Source organism: Odontesthes bonariensis, chromosome 14, assembly GCF_027942865.1.
Source record: "Odontesthes bonariensis isolate fOdoBon6 chromosome 14, fOdoBon6.hap1, whole genome shotgun sequence".
Classification (NCBI taxonomy): domain Eukaryota; kingdom Metazoa; phylum Chordata; class Actinopteri; order Atheriniformes; family Atherinopsidae; genus Odontesthes; species Odontesthes bonariensis.
Window position 1 is genome coordinate 35,669,431 of NC_134519.1, and position 17,470 is coordinate 35,686,900.

Genomic DNA, 17,470 nt, shown 5'->3' on the forward strand with positions numbered 1-17,470 from the left:
AGAGAGCAGGGGTGGGGATGATGACACCGTTGCAAATGCGAATGCGATGATGATTGGCTGTGTGGGCGGATGTACTCCTCACGCTGTCTCACTGCACTCGCTGACTACTACGACTAATCACACACAGAAGACAGTGAGAATGGCGACGAGCCAGGGAAGTTCAAAGGTAGCGTTCTCTAACTGGAAGTACCGGCACTACTTCTCACTCGTGGAGATAAAAGGCAAGAATGTGTATGTAACATGCACGCTATGCCCAGGGAAAAAAACCTTATCCACGTCTGCCTCAAGTAACTCAAATCTAATGAAGCACCTTACATCAACCCATGCGAATATGAAGCACTTGATGCTTCTGCAGCTAACCCAAGCCCAGGCCCAAATGCAGCTAGCTAACCCAACCCCAAGCCCAAATGCAGCTAGCTAACCCAAGCCCAAGCCCAAATGCAGCTAGCTAACCCAACCCCAAGCCCAAATACAGCTACCTAACCCAACCCCAAGCCCAAATGCAGCTAGCTAACCTAAGCCCAGGCCCAAATGCAGCTAGCTAACCCAAGCCCAGGCCCAAGTGCAGCTAGCTAACCCAACCCCAAGCCCAAATACAGCTAACTAACCCAACCCCAAGCCCAAATGCAGCTAGCGTGAGCCCCAGCGAAGGAGGCGGAGCCACTCGAAAACAAACAACACTCCATTTTTCAGGTCAGAAACGGGTGACCACCATCACCATTTTATATTTATGTTTTTATTTCTATGCATCATATGGCAGGCTGCAATCTATTGAGTTCAAATAAATACCGAATGTTCTAAATGACTGTATATAGTGTTTTTATTCTTCAATCAGTTAATATAAACATATTTGATGTTAAAGATGTTATAAAACGTAACAGCATAATAGAACATAAAAAATAACGCCACAGTTACTTTGCTGAGTAACTAATTACTTTTACAATGTGGTAACTGAGTTACTAACTCAATTACTTTTTGGGAGCAGTAACTAGTAACTGTAACTAATTACTTTTTTAAAGTAACTTGACCAACACTGGGCTCCATGTACATGTCAGTCTGCCCTAATGCTGCCCCACACAGAGTGAAGGAGTTTGGGTATCCAACCAATACAGATGGACTTGATTGAAGTCCTCTAGCATGCTAACAGCATGTGGCCATCAGCGCTGACATTATGCGACAGTCGATTGGCTAAAAGTAAGGTTGAACAAGAAGAGAAACTCTCACAACTGAATCACAATGCCGAGGAACAGCATTTGGACAAACCCCACATGATGCAAAAAAGAAAAAGTAACTAACACGCTACACTGGATTACTGACTGAATTATTAGTCACTAATCATTATTAATAGTGAGTGTACCCACATTTAAAGTCTTGCATAAACACTTTACTTTTGGTGAAAAAAGTAGTGTTACACATATGTGACGTGCAATGGTGTGTTCACCTGTTACATAGAGGTGAGCTGTTGTACAATGATTAAGTGAAATGAATGAATGACTTTCTCAAGCATTCTCACAGTGGAACTTAAAGAGGCTGTTGGTCAACCAGTTGTTCAAGGACAGTGGAGGTGTCAAGATTGGTGGAGAGTGGGATGGGCCAGCAGTGGGTCCAATGCTGAACCTGTTTAATAACCAATGCTGATGGTCTTTTTTAGAGTAGCCTGGGATTTGCTTCATCCCAAGTCCACAGATCTCTGATGTTATTTGCTGGAGTTTGTTGTGCAACTTTTGCATGTATGTGTTTTTACACTTCTTCAGTGTCTTGTTGAACTCTTCCTTGTCATCAGACATAAAGGCCTTTTCATAAAGCTTTTTAGTAAGCAGAAACATCATGTTACTGATGGTCCAAGGTTGGTTATTGGACAGCACACAGGCTGGCTGGGACAGTGAAGTGGATGGAGTTCACGATGCAGTTCGAGACGCTATTATGGCATTGTTTCATTACCTGGTGCAGTGTGGTTCAACTCAGTGCGGCTCTTCAATGCTTAATTTTCTATTACATACAGGGGCTGTGGGCACGATCAGCTGCTTATCATTGCAGTGTTTGTGAAGCTGCAGTGACACAAATGAGACTTTTGTTGTGTGTATTTTTTTCAACGTAACTTACAAGTGAGTAGTATAGGCAATTATTGCACGGAATGAGTTTCTGACAGGGGGCTGCACCATGGTTAGCACCATTAGCGCCTCACTGCCAGAGGGTTCAGAGGCTCGAATCCCGACTGGGGCTATGTGGATGTTTGGGCTTGTGGCTATGGGAAGTTTGCCTGTTGTCCCTCTGCATGCGTTGGTTCTGTTGGCGTATGTTCCAAAGTGTACCCTGCCTATCAGCCAATAACAGCTGGGATGGAATCCAGCCACCCAACAGCCCTAAATTGGTTGAAGTGGGTATAGGAAATGGATGGATGGAGTTTCTCACAGGCTTTTATTTCAGAAGGCTTTACAATGTTTAGGGAGAGATCATGATGACTGAGTCAAAGCTCAGCTCCATTCAGTGGAAAAACAAAAATCAATATGTAAATCCATACCCATGTTAACAGACATGCTCTTGTATTCAATACATGCACACAGTATGCAATCCGTGCACACAAATATGATATCTGTGACTTAAATTGTGGATTGTGAAATGGTCTTTCATGGAACAAGGAAGTGTGTCGATGCTGCAGAGAGTTGTTCACACCCACAGATGATGATTCTCACTGACCAATCAGCACTCTGCATTGTTTCAACATCACTGTATGATATCAGCTTGGCTGCTTTGAACTTCAGCTGAGTTAGTACCAAAAAACTATCAGAAAGCATCAGTTACATGATACTACCTACAGAAGTTACATGGCAATCGGGGTTCAGTGGGGTTTGTTGAGCTTAAACAATTGGAAGCTGGCGAATGAACCACCAATGTTCCAATTGGCAGACAACAGTTCTCCGTTCTGAGCTTCAAATAGGACTTGAGAGCTTAGTAAATCCTGGTTGTAAAACACAATTTGGTTGTAAATAGATTTAGTTAACACCAATGAGCTGTGTCAGTTTTTCTGAGTCAAAAAGAAGAAACAAAACAGAAAAGGTAGAAACTTACTTCTTGAGAGCAGAAATGAGGTATATGCTCTTTGGCAGCATCAGGTAGACCTGGTCTGTGAGTACAGCATGGATAATCTTCTTGCATACATACTCTGGATTCAGAATTGGCATCAGCTTCGGCCAACTGACAAAAAGAAGGGGGGGGGGGGGGGGGGGTTAAGAAGGATTAGGAGATAATGCCATGCTGATTCATGTGATCTGAAGTGTACATTAACCCAAGAGTTGCTCCTTTCACTTTTACATTTCCCTTTCCCACAATGGTAACAAAGTTGCAGTGTCCTTCGTCATCTCTCTCCTTCCCTGGAGCATGGAAGTAGATACATTTTTTTTGTCTTTTAGAGGGGGGTAATTGGAGAGGTTTCAGTTCACTTCAATTCAGTTTTATTTATATAGCACCAACTCACAACAAATGTAATCTCAAGGGGCATTAAAGAAAATGTCTAAATAAGCCATAGTGAAAGTTACCAATGAGCTCATTATTTTTATTGATATTGGACATGTGTGTGCGCGTGTCCTATTGGGTCTCAATGCAACATTTGATACGATCGATCACAACATTCTACTACAGATGCTTATACATGTTATTGGTATTAAACTAACCACATTAAGCTGGTTGAAATCATTTTCGTCTGACAGATTTCAGCTTGTTCATGTAAACAATAAGTCTTCCTTACAAAGTTTCCACAGGGTTCTGTGCTTGGACCAATACTTTTCACTTAATACATGCATCCATTCGATTTTGTTATGGCATAGCATTGGATGAATTGCCATTTCTACACAGATGATACTCAGCTGTAATTATTCATGAAGCCAGATTAAACCAATCAGTTTTATTTATAAAGCTTTCCAATTCAAGCAAATTAGAGTCCAATTCATTGTAATCCAATCGTAATCCAATTATATCACATTAATTAAATCGCAAATTGGTCCAAGTCATATAGAGCCAATTCAAGAAAAAGTTGCTTAGCTAAGGAAACCAACAGATTGCAATGAAAGCCATCCTGAACGTGCACGACGCGCAGTGGAGAAGGATTTTCCATTTTAACAGGAAGAACCCTCTGGCAGAATCAGGCTCAGCGAGGGCGGCCATCTGCTTAAATGTTGCCAAAATTAGGAACATCCTGTCTCAGAATGATGCAGAAGAACTAATCCATGATTTTTTACTTCATGATATGACTTTTCTTCACTGCCATGTGCAGATATGACAGAGGACAACTACCTAAACTTTACTCCAGCAACACTTGACTCTTGTTGACAGCACTATAGTTTCAATGCGTACAGCACTGGACAGTGTTGCCCCTCTGAAAAGGAAGGTAATCAGTCAGAAGAGATTGGCTCCTTGGTATAATTCACAGCTGCGTGCTTTAAAGCAGACTGCAAGAAAGCTGGAGAGACAGTGGCGTTCCTCTAATTTAGAAGAGTCTCAGTTAGTCTGGAAAGATAGTTTAATAACATATAAGAAAGCCCTTCGTGAAGCTAGAACTGCTTATTATTCATCATTGATAGAAGAGAATAAGAATAATCCCAGGTTTCTTTTCAGCACTGTAGCCAGTCTGACTAAGAGTCCGAGCTCTGCTGAGCCAGTTATTCCTTTAACTCTCAGCAGTGATGATTTCATGAGCTTCTTCATCAATAAAATTGTTTCTATCAGATAGAAGATTGATGGAGTCCTTCCCACTATTATCAGTGATGTATCATCAAGTACAGCAGCTTTAGAAGTATCTTTAGAACCTGATTTGTATTTAGACGGCTTCTGCCCAGTTGATCTCTCTGAACTAACAACAGCAATAGTCTCTTCTAAACCATCAACTTGTGTTTTAGACCCAATCCCAACCAGACTGTTCAAGGAGGTTTTCCCATTAATTGACACTTCCATATTGGATTTGATCAATCTGTCTTTGTTGACAGGATATGTACCTCAGACTTTTAAGGTTGCTGTAATTAAACCTTTACTTAAAAAACCTACTCTTGATTCAGAAGTGTTAGCTCATTATAGACCTATATCCAATCTCCCTTTTATGTCTAAAGTTCTTGAAAAAATAGTTGCAGCTCAGCTTTGTGATCACTTACACAGAAATAATCTGTTTGAAGAGTTTCAGTCAGGATTCAGAGTGCATCATAGCACAGAAACTGCACTGCTGAAAGTTACCAATGATCTCCTCTTAGGCTCTGATAGCGGACTTGTGTCTGTGCTTGTCCTGTTGGATCTCAGTGCTGCATTTGATACGGTCGATCACAGTATCTTATTACAGAGACTTGAACATGTTATCGGGATTAAAGGAACTGCATTAGGCTGGTTTAAGTCATATTTATCTGATAGATTTCAGTTTGTTCTTGTAAATGAAGAATCTTCCTCACACACCAGAGTAAGTCATGGAGTTCCCCAGGGTTCTGTGCTTGGACCGATTCTTTTTACTTTATACATGCTTCCATTAGGTAACATTATTAGACAGCATGGCATAAATTTCCATTGCTATGCTGATGATACTCAGCTGTACTTATCTATAAAACCAGATGAACCCAATAGGTTGGTCAGACTACAAGCATGTCTTAAAGACATAAAGACCTGGATGACTCAGAACTGTCTGCTTCTAAATTCAGACAAAACTGAAGTCGTTATCTTTGGACCTGAGCGTTTCAGGGAGAAATTGTCTAGCTATATAGTTACTCTAGATGGTATTTCCTTGGCTTCTAGTTCTACAGTGAGGAACCTTGGAGTTATTTTTGACCAGAACTTATCATTTGACTCGCATATAAAACAGGTTTCTAGGACTGCCTTCTTTCACCTTCGTAATATTGTTAAAATCAGGAACATCTTGTCTCAGAGTGATGCAGAAAAACTAATTCATGCATTTGTTACTTCAAGATTGGACTACTGTAATTCTTTATTATTGGGCTGTCCCACATATTCTCTGAAAAGCCTTCAGTTGATCCAAAATGCTGCAGCCAGAGTTTTGATGAGAACTAACAGGAGAGATCATATTTCTCCAGTTTTAGCTTCTCTTCATTGGCTCCCTGTTAAATTCAGAATAGAATTTAAGATTCTTCTCCTTACATATAAAGCTCTTAATGACCGAGCTCCATCATATCTTAAAGATCTCATTATAAGATATTTTCCTAACAGAGCACTTCGTTCCCAAACTGCAGGTTTACTTGAGGTTCCCAGAGTTTCTAAAAGTAGAATGGGAGGCAGAGCCTTCAGTTATCAGGCCCCTCTATTGTGGAATAAGCTGCCAGTAAATGTCCGGGAAGCAGACACCCTTTCCACTTTTAAGACCAGGCTTAAAACTTTCCTTTTTTATAAAGCTTATAGTTAGGGATGGCTCAGGTGATCCTGAAACATCCCATAGTTAAGCTGCTATAGGCCTAGACTGCTGGGGGAGCTCATCTGTCACACCTTTCCTCACTTTACTCTCTTTATGTATATGTGATATTATTGTGGTCATTAACTCGTGTTTCCCTGTTCCAACAGATATCCTTTGAATGGTGTTACAGTGCCAGAGGTTTCTTCCTGTTAAAAGGGAGTCGTTTCTCTCCACAGTCGCCTCAGGCACGCTCAGGACGGGAGATTGGACCGAAAAAGAAAAAGTTTTCAGTGCAATCTGTTGGTTTTCTTAGCTAGGAAATTGTTTTTGAATTGGCTCTATATGAACGAATTGGATTATTTTATGAATTATGATTATTATTAATTAATTGAATTCCAATTGGCTTGAATTGGACTTACTATCTAAGTGCCTTGAGATGACATTTGTTGTATTTGGCGCTATATAAATAAAAATGAATTGAATTGAATTGACTACTGTAACTGCGTATTATTGGACTGTCCCAAAAATGATCTGATCCAGAATGTGTAACACTGACTGTAGTGTTGGTACTTTTAAGGATTTTTTTTTATTTGGTCACTGCTCATTCTTCATAGCTGTTGTTTGTACAAGGGTATGAGTAAATGGATGAGGTTGCTGGAGATCTCCCCAAGACAGCTGCCAATAAGGCCACTTAGTTGGTGCTTGTTTTCAAAAACCTGATTGATTATTTCTGTCAAGGAATCAGGCAAAAGTGACTGGTTGCAAGAGTAGTCAATTCTGGAAGGTCAAAAGTGTTCCATCTCCAAAGAGCTCTCTTTCTGCCACTGTAACACTGGACAAATCTTGCCTCAAATACCTATGCCAGCACTATGCCCCCAATAGTTTCCCAACCTCTGTCCATCCCTTTCTCCTATCCTGGTCAGTCATTTGTGTGCATACTGATAGTACCAGGATATACTGTAAGGATTATATGTAAATGCACACAAATTACTATGAATGCTAGTTAAATTGAATTTACAATTTAAAAAGAACGAAAAAAGCTACCTGGTTTGACATCCATCGAACATCCCAGTGTTGATAAAATAGGGGCACACAATGGTGGTCTTGACCCCATCTTTTCCTGTTGCCAGTAACTCCAGACCTACTGACTCTGCAAAGCCCACTGCAGCAAACTTACTGGCACAATAGTCTGCAAGAAGAGCAATCATCATTTAACATACAAGCAGATAAGTTCAGAAATGAGTGCTCTCAAACTCAAGACAAGTTTGACAAGCAAGCATGTTACAATATTTGAAACAATGGCTTTTAGTAAAGGCATACTATACATACTATTCTGGCAATTAAAAAAAAAAGAATCACTGAATATGACTTTCATCCAATCATCACAGTCCATGACTGCTTCTCTTTAGCCCACAGTGAGTAAATCCCATTTCCGCCAGCAGATTTCTGCCAGATCCGTCACAAACACAGACTCCTGTTTTTTGAAATTCTTTTGTTTTATGGTTTATAGTTTGAAATCATATTGCTTTAAGCTGTCTATCCTGACACTTTGATGTCTGTTGTGTCTCCCTTCTCCAACCTTTCCATTTTGCTTGTACTTGCTGACACACCTGACTGGGAACGAGCATCATCTTTTGCCGCACTCCATGTTGAATTACCTTCTGGAAGAAGTTTAATAATATTTTCCATTGTTTTGATCATTTGGCCAACAGCTCTCTCTCTCCTTTCCGTTTTTTCTTGTCTCTTTTTTTGTGTGTGTGCTATAAATCGATGGACAGTTGTCACTTTTCCATTTGGAAACGTAAACTTTATTTGTGGTATTGTAGCCATTTTAGAAGAAAGAGATTGTAATATTTTTCAACTTTTTCTTTATTACAGGTGCTCAGACTTGGTAATGATCAATCTATCAATTGCATTTAGCAGCATATGGGTGCTAATACCCTCTTAATTCAAATGGAAGCTTAATTCGTTTTCCCACTGCTTCTGGGTTAATTTTGTATAAATGATCTTACTTGTACTTAGTGACATGAATTGTATGATTAAAAGAAGACCCACCTGCCAATCCATTTACTCCTATAAGACCGGCAGAGCTGGCAATGCTGACTAGATGGCCATGATTGTTGGCAATCATTGCAGGAAGGAAGGCCTTGTAGGTCTGTAAAGAAAGAGATGGGAAGCAAGTAAACTGTGAAACAAAAATACACTGCTGTTTGGATAGTACAGTCAATCTTAACGCCACACGAGCAACAAAAAACTAAATGGTGGAACAGCTGCGTTTGGAGGAGCCCATAGTTAAAAGTTCTTTATCTGATAGGACTAATATTATCATTTAATCTGCACATTCTATTTAAACAGCATATTTCTCTGGCCTAATACACAACAAGTACAACCCTGGATTTCTGTTAAATATTCTTCATTGTCTTATGAATCAGTCTCATCTGGTGTTTGCAACCAGGTCTGCTGAAGACTAATAAACCCTTCAATTTCTTTGTCAACATGATCATCGATTGAAGTGCAAAGTTCACACCGAAGCAGAGTTTCATATCCTGGTCTACCATCAGATTTCAATCAAAGTAAATTAAGAAAATAGTTAAGAGCCTCACTTTGAAAAAGCACTGCAGTGATTAATATGTTTAAGCTGGCAACAACCCTTACTGTAAATACCTTATCATTTCATTACAACCATTTCCAGTGATCATTGACAATATGTTACTGTGTTTCAGAGAAGTTGAATTATTGGTCTGCATAAAGCAAATTAAACAAAAAAAGGACTATCCTAAAACTACTCAAATTGGGTTCGAACTGTCCAATGCAAACCTAGAAGTCTATTGGCCACATTCCAACGTCTAATCAATACTGTTCTGTCCGGATTAACAAATTGCAATGCGTACCTCGACGACCTTGTTGTATACACCGCTACTTGGGATGAGCACATGAATGTTTTAAAACAGGTATTCACACGGTTAGCGGAGGCGTCGCTAACATTGAACTTAGCCAAGTGTGATTTTGGGAAGGCTACTGTCACCTACTTAGGTAGAATAGTAGGACAAGGACAAGTACGCCCTCTGGAGGCAAAAATAACACCCATCACAGAGTTTCCTATCCCCACTACTAGGAAAGCACTTCGACGTTTCCTTGGAATGGCCGGCTACTATAGGAACTTCTGTAGAAACTTTTCTACAGTTGCCCATCCTCTTACCTCTCTGCTGAGCCCAAAGGTAGTTTTCGTCTGGACCCCCGAAAGTCAGTATGCATTTGAAAGTGTGAAAACACTGCTGTCTCATGCACCTGTCCTTTCCCCTCCAGACATATCTAAACACTTCAAACTAGAAGTGGACACTAGTGCTGTAGGAGCTGGAGCCGTGCTGCTTCAGGAAGGTACTGATGGAGCTGATCATCCCATCTGCTATTTTTCCAGGAAGTTCAACAGGGCCCAGCTGAACTACTCCATCATTGAGAAGGAAACCCTGGCCTTGCTTTTGGCCCTTCAGCACTTCGAAGTATACTTGGGATCTAGTCCTGTGCCCATCACTGTATACACTGTATATACGTTTTTCTGTCCCGTATGTACAATCATAACCAACGCCTTATGCGCTGGGCTTTATTAGTTCAGGATTACAATTTGCATATCGTACATAAACGTGGTTCAGTCAACTTCATCGCTGACGCTTTGTCAAGGGTTTAGGTTTTCATTGACACCAATTTAATAGTTTGTTTTCTTTGAGAAACATTCTCCCTAATCCTCTGGTTTGGGGAAAAGTTGTTTTTTTTTAAGGGGGGAGGTGTTACGGCCAGTGGCCTTGTGGTGTGTGTGTTTCTCTTCTTTCCCCCCTCTTCGTCATGCAGTCCCCCTGAGTCGCCAGCAGGCTCCATTGGATGCAGTCCTTCCCGTCTCTCCTTCCTTGGTGTTGCCCACGGACTTCGTCACTGGCTGGGCAATTGAGTGCTCCACCTATCCCTGAGGAGGACCGGGATATTTAAACCCTCACTTCCTTTTGCTCGCTGCAGCTGTTCCTCTGGTTTGGAACAGTTTGCCCACTTGTGTGTTGTGAGGACTCTGATCCTAAGCTTTGTTGCGTGTGTTGAGACTGATAAAAGCTGGTGTAGCTTTTGCTAGTACCCTTTTGGGTATCCTGATTTTGTGTTGCACTTAGATTTTCTCCTTTTTAGTTTGTTTTGTGTTCCAGAGCCATTTTGGCCTCGCTTTAAGTTGAGTCCCAGTTTTGTTTTGTATGGAGTTTGTTTTTCATTAGTTTTTGTTTCTCATGTGCCACACTCCTGTTTGGAGGATGTTATCTTTGTTTTTGGACCAATTTTAATCCAACAAAATAAACCCTTTTTTCTTTTTCAACATCAAACTTGTCTGGGATTATTAATGTTGCATCTCTCACCCGCTGGCCGAGCCGGGATGTAACACATCATCTTAGAGGAAGAAATGTGGTTGGAAGTCTTAAATTATCACGATCAGAAGTAACTTCAATGTTTGGTAAGATCAAAATGAAGAAAGTCATCAGCTGAATTCCAAACCATGCTTGATTGTAAAAGCAAGAGCATTTCCACAAAGAAACAACTTATTGGAGCAGCTAATTGGAAGAAGGCTGTAATTTGTAAAACAGACTTGAATCTGAACCATTAGGAAAAGGTCATTTGGTCTCATGAGTCCAGATTACAGAGTAATGTGCTCATCGGTGTAAGAAGAAAGGAAGATGAAGTGAAGGATTGAGGGAGAAATATACTTCATTTTCACATATTGATTGACCACCCCAGAGTCCTTAATCCATTGAGAATCCATTGAATATTTAGGATGAGCTGGAGAAAACTTTAAGTAGCGTTCAATAGAAGATCAAGACAAAAAAAAAGTATGCTACTCTGGATGAAAATAAGCATTTTGACTAAGCTTATCAAAACAATACTAAAGGGAATGCATGTCATGAAAAAATATAAGTGGGACTTTGTAATGTCCAGACTATACTTTCACAGACATCTTTCTTCCTGCCCTGTTGACATAACTCTTAAAAAAGGCTCTAAACTCTAAACACTTAGGCTACGGCTACACGAAAACGAAACGAGGTTTTTTTTGAAAACGGGTACGAAAATTCTTGCGACCACACGGCAACGCGCTGCTGTATAGACTCAGGTCCAGACGAAAACGGATGAAAACGATGAAACGATGCAGTACACACGCCACTGTGTCACGCCACACTGTGAGACAATAGAGAAGTGTTAAAATTGGCTCACAGCGTCAACGTTTGACTGACGCAAAAACGTTTTAGCTGTAACAATGGAAACGAAACGAGGCCGTTTTCAAACTTTCCCACTCTGGCACCCGTTCTCAAAAACTATCGTTTTGGGGTAGTGGGAACGCCGGCTCCGTGTGGCCGCGACAGCGAAACGATAAGAAAAAGTATCGTTTACAGTGAAAAACGTTTTCGTGTAGCCGCAGCCTTATATTCAACACTAGTATATACATACTGTATATGTTTATTCATTATAATAATTAGATGCCATCTTCTTCTCCTGTCACATCCTTTGACCTATCTTGAGTGCCACTTGGCTTTCTGATGTGTTTCACTCTGTTAACTCACATTCGACCCTTTATTTTACAAATTGCTTCATAGATGTGCCGAAATGTCTTAATTCTAAGATACATCTCGATGTGGATGTGAAAGGTTCAGCCCAATGCAGTGAGAGACCATAATGGTTTGCAACAACAATTATTCCATACATTGGCAACTGGTGATTTTCCTGCCAAAATGGAACAATACAGTTGGATTTCAATGAAACATTATGGTCAATTTCCTAAAACACCAAAAAGGAGAAGAAGTTACCTCCAATGTTATGCTAGCATTACATTGATGCGGAAATATAGTGAATGAATAAAATAAAATAAAAAGTAATAAAGATGCATTCAGTGTTTTGAAAGTAAATACCTGTACACGTATTGGACTGAATTTATCAGAAAGTACAAATTTGACAAGCAAAGTGAATACTTTGACAAAACATATATGAGGAACCAAATGAGCCATTTTCACTGTGATCGGGGATCCTGGAATCACTACCATCACAAAACAGACTTTACAAAATAGATATAGATGCATTATACAGCCAAAAATAAAGCCCAGGTAAAGGATTACATGGGATTCATGGACATCAGAGGTAACCGACTTGTATGTATGTAGTGTGTAGCGTACTGAGGTTGGTAGCTCAGATACTGAAAGAGGCAGTTTTTTATGATTCCCAAAACCACAAATAAAAAACTGATTTCACATTAGATTGCATTCATGAAAAAGTAGCCAAAAGCAACAATATAGTCATTTAAAGATGCAATAGATTAGTTTGCTACTTTAAATGTATAGTTAACAGAAGAATCCTAATCAAATTGAATTGTGCTGTCTGACTGACCCAGAAGTGAGCCATGATGTTGACCTCCATAGTCTTCTCAATCAGGGAATCTGGAGCGTCAATGAATTTCTTTCCCGTTACAATGCCAGCGTTGTTCACCAGAATGGTGATATCCCCCACTTCACGCTTTACCTGCATGAAAAAGAAAAAGAAAGTCATGAATGATCAATCTCTTTTTGTGTAAGCTCTTATGTTACAGATAAAAAACATGTCAGCGCAGATTTTCCTGCACACTGGAAACTCATGCAGAAAGCAGGATGTGATCTAAGGTATGATCAGGTCAAACATATGGTTCTTAAGTATTTAACATACAAAGTCTCTTCTTTCAATTTAAAAAAAAAAATTAAAAATATTCAGGGAAATATAAGAAATATTTGTACATTGTATTGTATATATTACATTTGTATTTTTACATTGGTAAAATGGCTTTTCCATAATGGTGAGGATGCTTCTGGTATTCCTGGCACTTTAAACGTCTGTAATGCTAGGCCACCAAGCAAATGACAAAGGTGCTTACATAAGAGACAGGCTGACTTAACATTATTTACACAATAACTTGTAACAACAAATCAGTGGTTCAAATACCACATAGAATCCTCCAGCAACCTAAAAATCTATGGCTGATAAATATAACGTGTGCCATGCCAGCTCGGACATTACCTGGGTCGGGGACCCAGATATAGAAGAAGATGTATGAGAAGTGGGCAACTGGATAAATACTTTTGTGGGCAAGAATAATATACATCACACTGTAGGTATGCTACTATGCAAGCAAGCCCAATGAGAGGGGGTGTATGTAAGGATATGCAACCAATGCAAGCTTAAAAACCAACATTAAGCGAACTACTTCTCGATCAGTGTTTGAGAAAGAAAATCTGTTGACACATCTGGAGGGGATTGAGGGAAAGCAAAAATGCAAATAGGAGCCAGAATAAATAAAAATGAATGAATAAATGACGCTTAAACTAACAAATATATTTAGTCAAAAGACTAAGTCTAAACTGAACTAAGTCTAAGAAAATGTATGTCATATGCAAAACCAATACTTTTTTACTTTTGGAAACTTACAAAGAAACCAACAGCCAGTGCAAATGACAGCTAAACGTCTTCTGCATGCAAGATGGCAGTAAAAGAAGTACTGCCTCTAGCCTCAAACCAGGCTGAGTTTGCCCCACAGCATTTGGCAGGCTTTACAACATAGCTGGTATTCTGGAAACCAAACTAAACTAAGCTAAATGAGCTGCATAGGTTTAAATGCTGACAAATCTCTACGATGCACCAGTGTCTTTGCACTTATTCATTTTTTTAAATGCATTTTCTAATTATTTTAGTGTAAAGCACTTTGGTCAACTATTGCTGTTTTTAAATGTGCTTTATAAATAAATTTGAATTTGGATTGATTGGGATTACATCCGATGGTGCTTATCACTCCTCCTACCTGTTACTTTTTAGTCCTTTTTTACTTTTACCGTTTGAGAGAACCAGTAAAAAATGGAGTGCTCCCTCCAGATCAGGGATGAGTCTCTGTCTCAAGCAGAGGAGTTTAAATATTTCAGCATCTTGTTCATGAGTGACCGCAAATTGGACAGAGAAGTGGACAGGCGGATTGGGGCTTCATCAGCATTTATGAGGGCGCTGCTCCAGTCTGTTGGAGTAAAGGGGGAGCAGAGCTGAAAGGCAAAGCTTTCGACTTACTGCTTCATCTTTGTTTCAACCCTCACCTATGGTCATGAGATCTGGGCTGCGACAGAAAGAATGAGGTTACAAATAAAAGTTGCTGAAATGAGTCTCCTTCGAGTGGTTGGCTGGCTGAGCCGCAGAGACAGGGTGAGGAGCTCAACGATCTGGAAGGAGCTGGAAGTAGAGCTGCTGCTCCATCACAGCAGCTTTAAAATCTTTACTCTGGCTTCCAGTCAGTCACAGAATAGATTTTAAAAGCCTGCTGATGGTTTACAAATCCCAGAACGGTTTATGCCCAAAATACATCTGTGATATGTTCAGAGAATATAAACCCAGCAGAGCTCTGAGATCCAAGGCCTCAGGTCAGCTGGTCCAGTCCAGAGTCCAGACTAAACATGGAGAAGCAGCATTTAGCTGTTATGCTGCAAACAAGTGGAACAAACTGCAAGTGGAGATTAAACTTTCACCAGATGGAGACATTTTTAAATCCAGGTTAAAGACATTTCTTTTCTCATGTGTCTATGCATGAAATCTGCACGATATCTTTTAACTTATCTAGACTGTTGCTTGTTTTTAAATTAATTTAAATTATTTTATTTGTTTCTCTTTATATTATCTTATGTATTTTAATGCTTCTTCCACTCCCTGCTGCAATGCTTTTATTCTATGTGAAGCACTTTGAATTGTTTGTACATGAAATGTGCTATATAAATAAATTTGATTTGATTTGATTTGATTTGCACTGAAAAGAGTCAGCTGAGGTGTTTTGGACATCTGATCATGATGCCTCCTGGTTGCCTCCCTTTGAAGGACAGACAAGGCAGAGAGTGACCGGGCTTTGTGAACCAAAAGGACCTCTGGTGAGTCAAACTAATCATAATATTGTGCAAAATTCTAATTTGGATAAAAGTGGCTAGAGTTGTTGTGGAGAAGTTAGTGCACCAAGAAAAACAACAAACAGAGAGACACAGCTGGGGACAGAACTGAAATCCTGTTTGGAACAGGTTGATCTTACTTATCGTAAAGTAGGAACTTCAGACCAAAAATTATAAGTACCGGTAGGCTAATGACCCTTTTCAGAAAAGGGAGGAAATAAATGCAAGACTCGTCATTTGTATAGGCTGATAACCTTTATCACAAAAAGGGAAAAGAAAATAACAACAATAACTTGAAGCCACCAATAAATGGGTGCTTGTTCAACCAATTCTGGGTCTAATAATCCAACAGATAATGCAGATTTTGAATTTATGAAGAATCAAGATAGGACACATGTCTGGGTTTCGTAATTGTATGGGTTTAAAAGAACTTTGAATGTTGGTGAATGCAATATGTCGGTTGGAAAAATGTGTGAGAAGGCCAAAGAGAAGAAAAAAGACAGATAGGTATGGTTTTAGAGAAGTGAGAGCATGGTTATTGGAGGCGAGAAAGGTCAGTATGACCAAACATCCAGACTCACCAAAGAGAAATCACCGGGTCAGATCAGAGATATAATCCTCCTGGTGTTAGTAAATTCCAACCAAAAGAATGCAGTTAAAGACAACATTCCTGAATCATTTCAAACCAGAGATCAGGGGTTTACTTGAAAAATAAAAAAATGAATTCTACATTTTTTTAAAAACATCTGATTAGTTAATAAATAGCAAAGTTGCCACTGATCAAAGATTATGGAAGACATGCAGAGAAAATGCAGCAAGATAAACATAATAAGAAGCTTGGTAAAAAATTGGGCTCATTTGCTGTGTTTCTAAATGAAGACTGTGATAAAAAAGAATTGAGTTCCTCGTCTTTGGTCTTTTTCTGAGGGGAGCGATTTGGAAACTGGTGGTGTGTGCTGGTAGCTGCTGGTTGTTACATTTGTGGGGAAAAGGGGACTGAGGGGGGGGGGGGGGGGGGTGTTACTTGAGGAGAAAGGCAGTAACTACGCAGAGTGCAGAACTGAGAAAAAGGACTTTAAAGTTAGTTCACTAGAGCTTTTTGCAGTTACTGTACAAACGACTACCATTTTTCTCCAAAACAACACACATTTGAGATAAGATCTTTTGTCACATGACAAAGGATGCCTTGAATGTCATGAAAATGATAATAACTCATTTGCGTCCAAAAATGCAGTTACTGCCTTTTTGCTTTGTAGGGCAGCATGGATGTCCAGAGAGGGCAGAGCACCCACAACTACATGACTGGACTGAGAAGCAGGAAACCCCAAACAGACATGATATCAAGCTGTTTCTGAACAAACAAAATCTAATCTGAAGAAGTGCTAAATGAGCTAAATACAGTTGATAGAAAAATTCTTATCCTTTATGCCCACATAATCATTTCTACTTCTGTGTAACTGTGCATGACAATAACAGCTGCACTCGGAGAAATCACAAGTGCCTGCTGCCAGAGGGGAATATCCCAAGGCTCGTATCAGCAAAAATGCAAGCCTCCATCCCCACTACCCTAGAAAGGTTTCCTGAGAGCTCTGGATCTTTGAACTTTTGCATCACAGCCTCTGTGTGTAAAGTGTTCGCTTGCTGCAAGATAATTAAATATCCTATGCTTGTGAATTTCAGACGGTGTTCCTGAGTATTAATTTTCCTAACAACTTGGTCCTTCGAGCCGGTTGTTAACTGCCGCTTCGTGACCAACTGGGCCTGACAATCGTGCACGCGGGGTGGGGGGGGGGGGTGTCTGAGACTCCTGAATGAAAGACCTCCAGCACGACGTTTGCTGACAAAAAGAGGCCGGGACCCGCTGGACTGCGGAGGGGTGACGAGATCCACGAATGTTGATAACTGACAACTTAGCAGGATGTCCGATTCATAAGGTAGGACAAAAGATTTCTACTCATTTTCTCCTACTGCAATAGATTTAAAGTCGAGACTTTAGAAACAAGATCCGGGTTAAGTCTGGGACTTGAATTTAGAAATAAGATCAGGGATCCTAAAAAGGTCAAGGACTTCAGAAAACCTTATAAAAGATTTAAAGTCGCAACTTTAATTTTAAAATGAAATAACATTTTATTGGGAC

General features: G+C 39.9%; 1 protein-coding gene across 1 annotated transcript in view; it reads right to left on the bottom strand.

Moving 5' to 3' along the window:
• LOC142399479 (epidermal retinol dehydrogenase 2-like) overlaps positions 1 to 17,470 on the bottom strand; it is a 65,700-nt gene that overhangs the window by 32,624 nt on the left and 15,606 nt on the right. Inside the window, exons 3-6 of the mRNA XM_075484187.1 lie at positions 12,779 to 12,910; positions 8,432 to 8,531; positions 7,421 to 7,565; positions 3,070 to 3,195 (exon numbers count right to left, since the gene is read on the bottom strand). Coding sequence (XP_075340302.1) covers positions 3,070 to 3,195; positions 7,421 to 7,565; positions 8,432 to 8,531; positions 12,779 to 12,910 — 503 coding nt within the window. The remainder of the gene's footprint in view (positions 1 to 3,069; positions 3,196 to 7,420; positions 7,566 to 8,431; positions 8,532 to 12,778; positions 12,911 to 17,470) is intronic.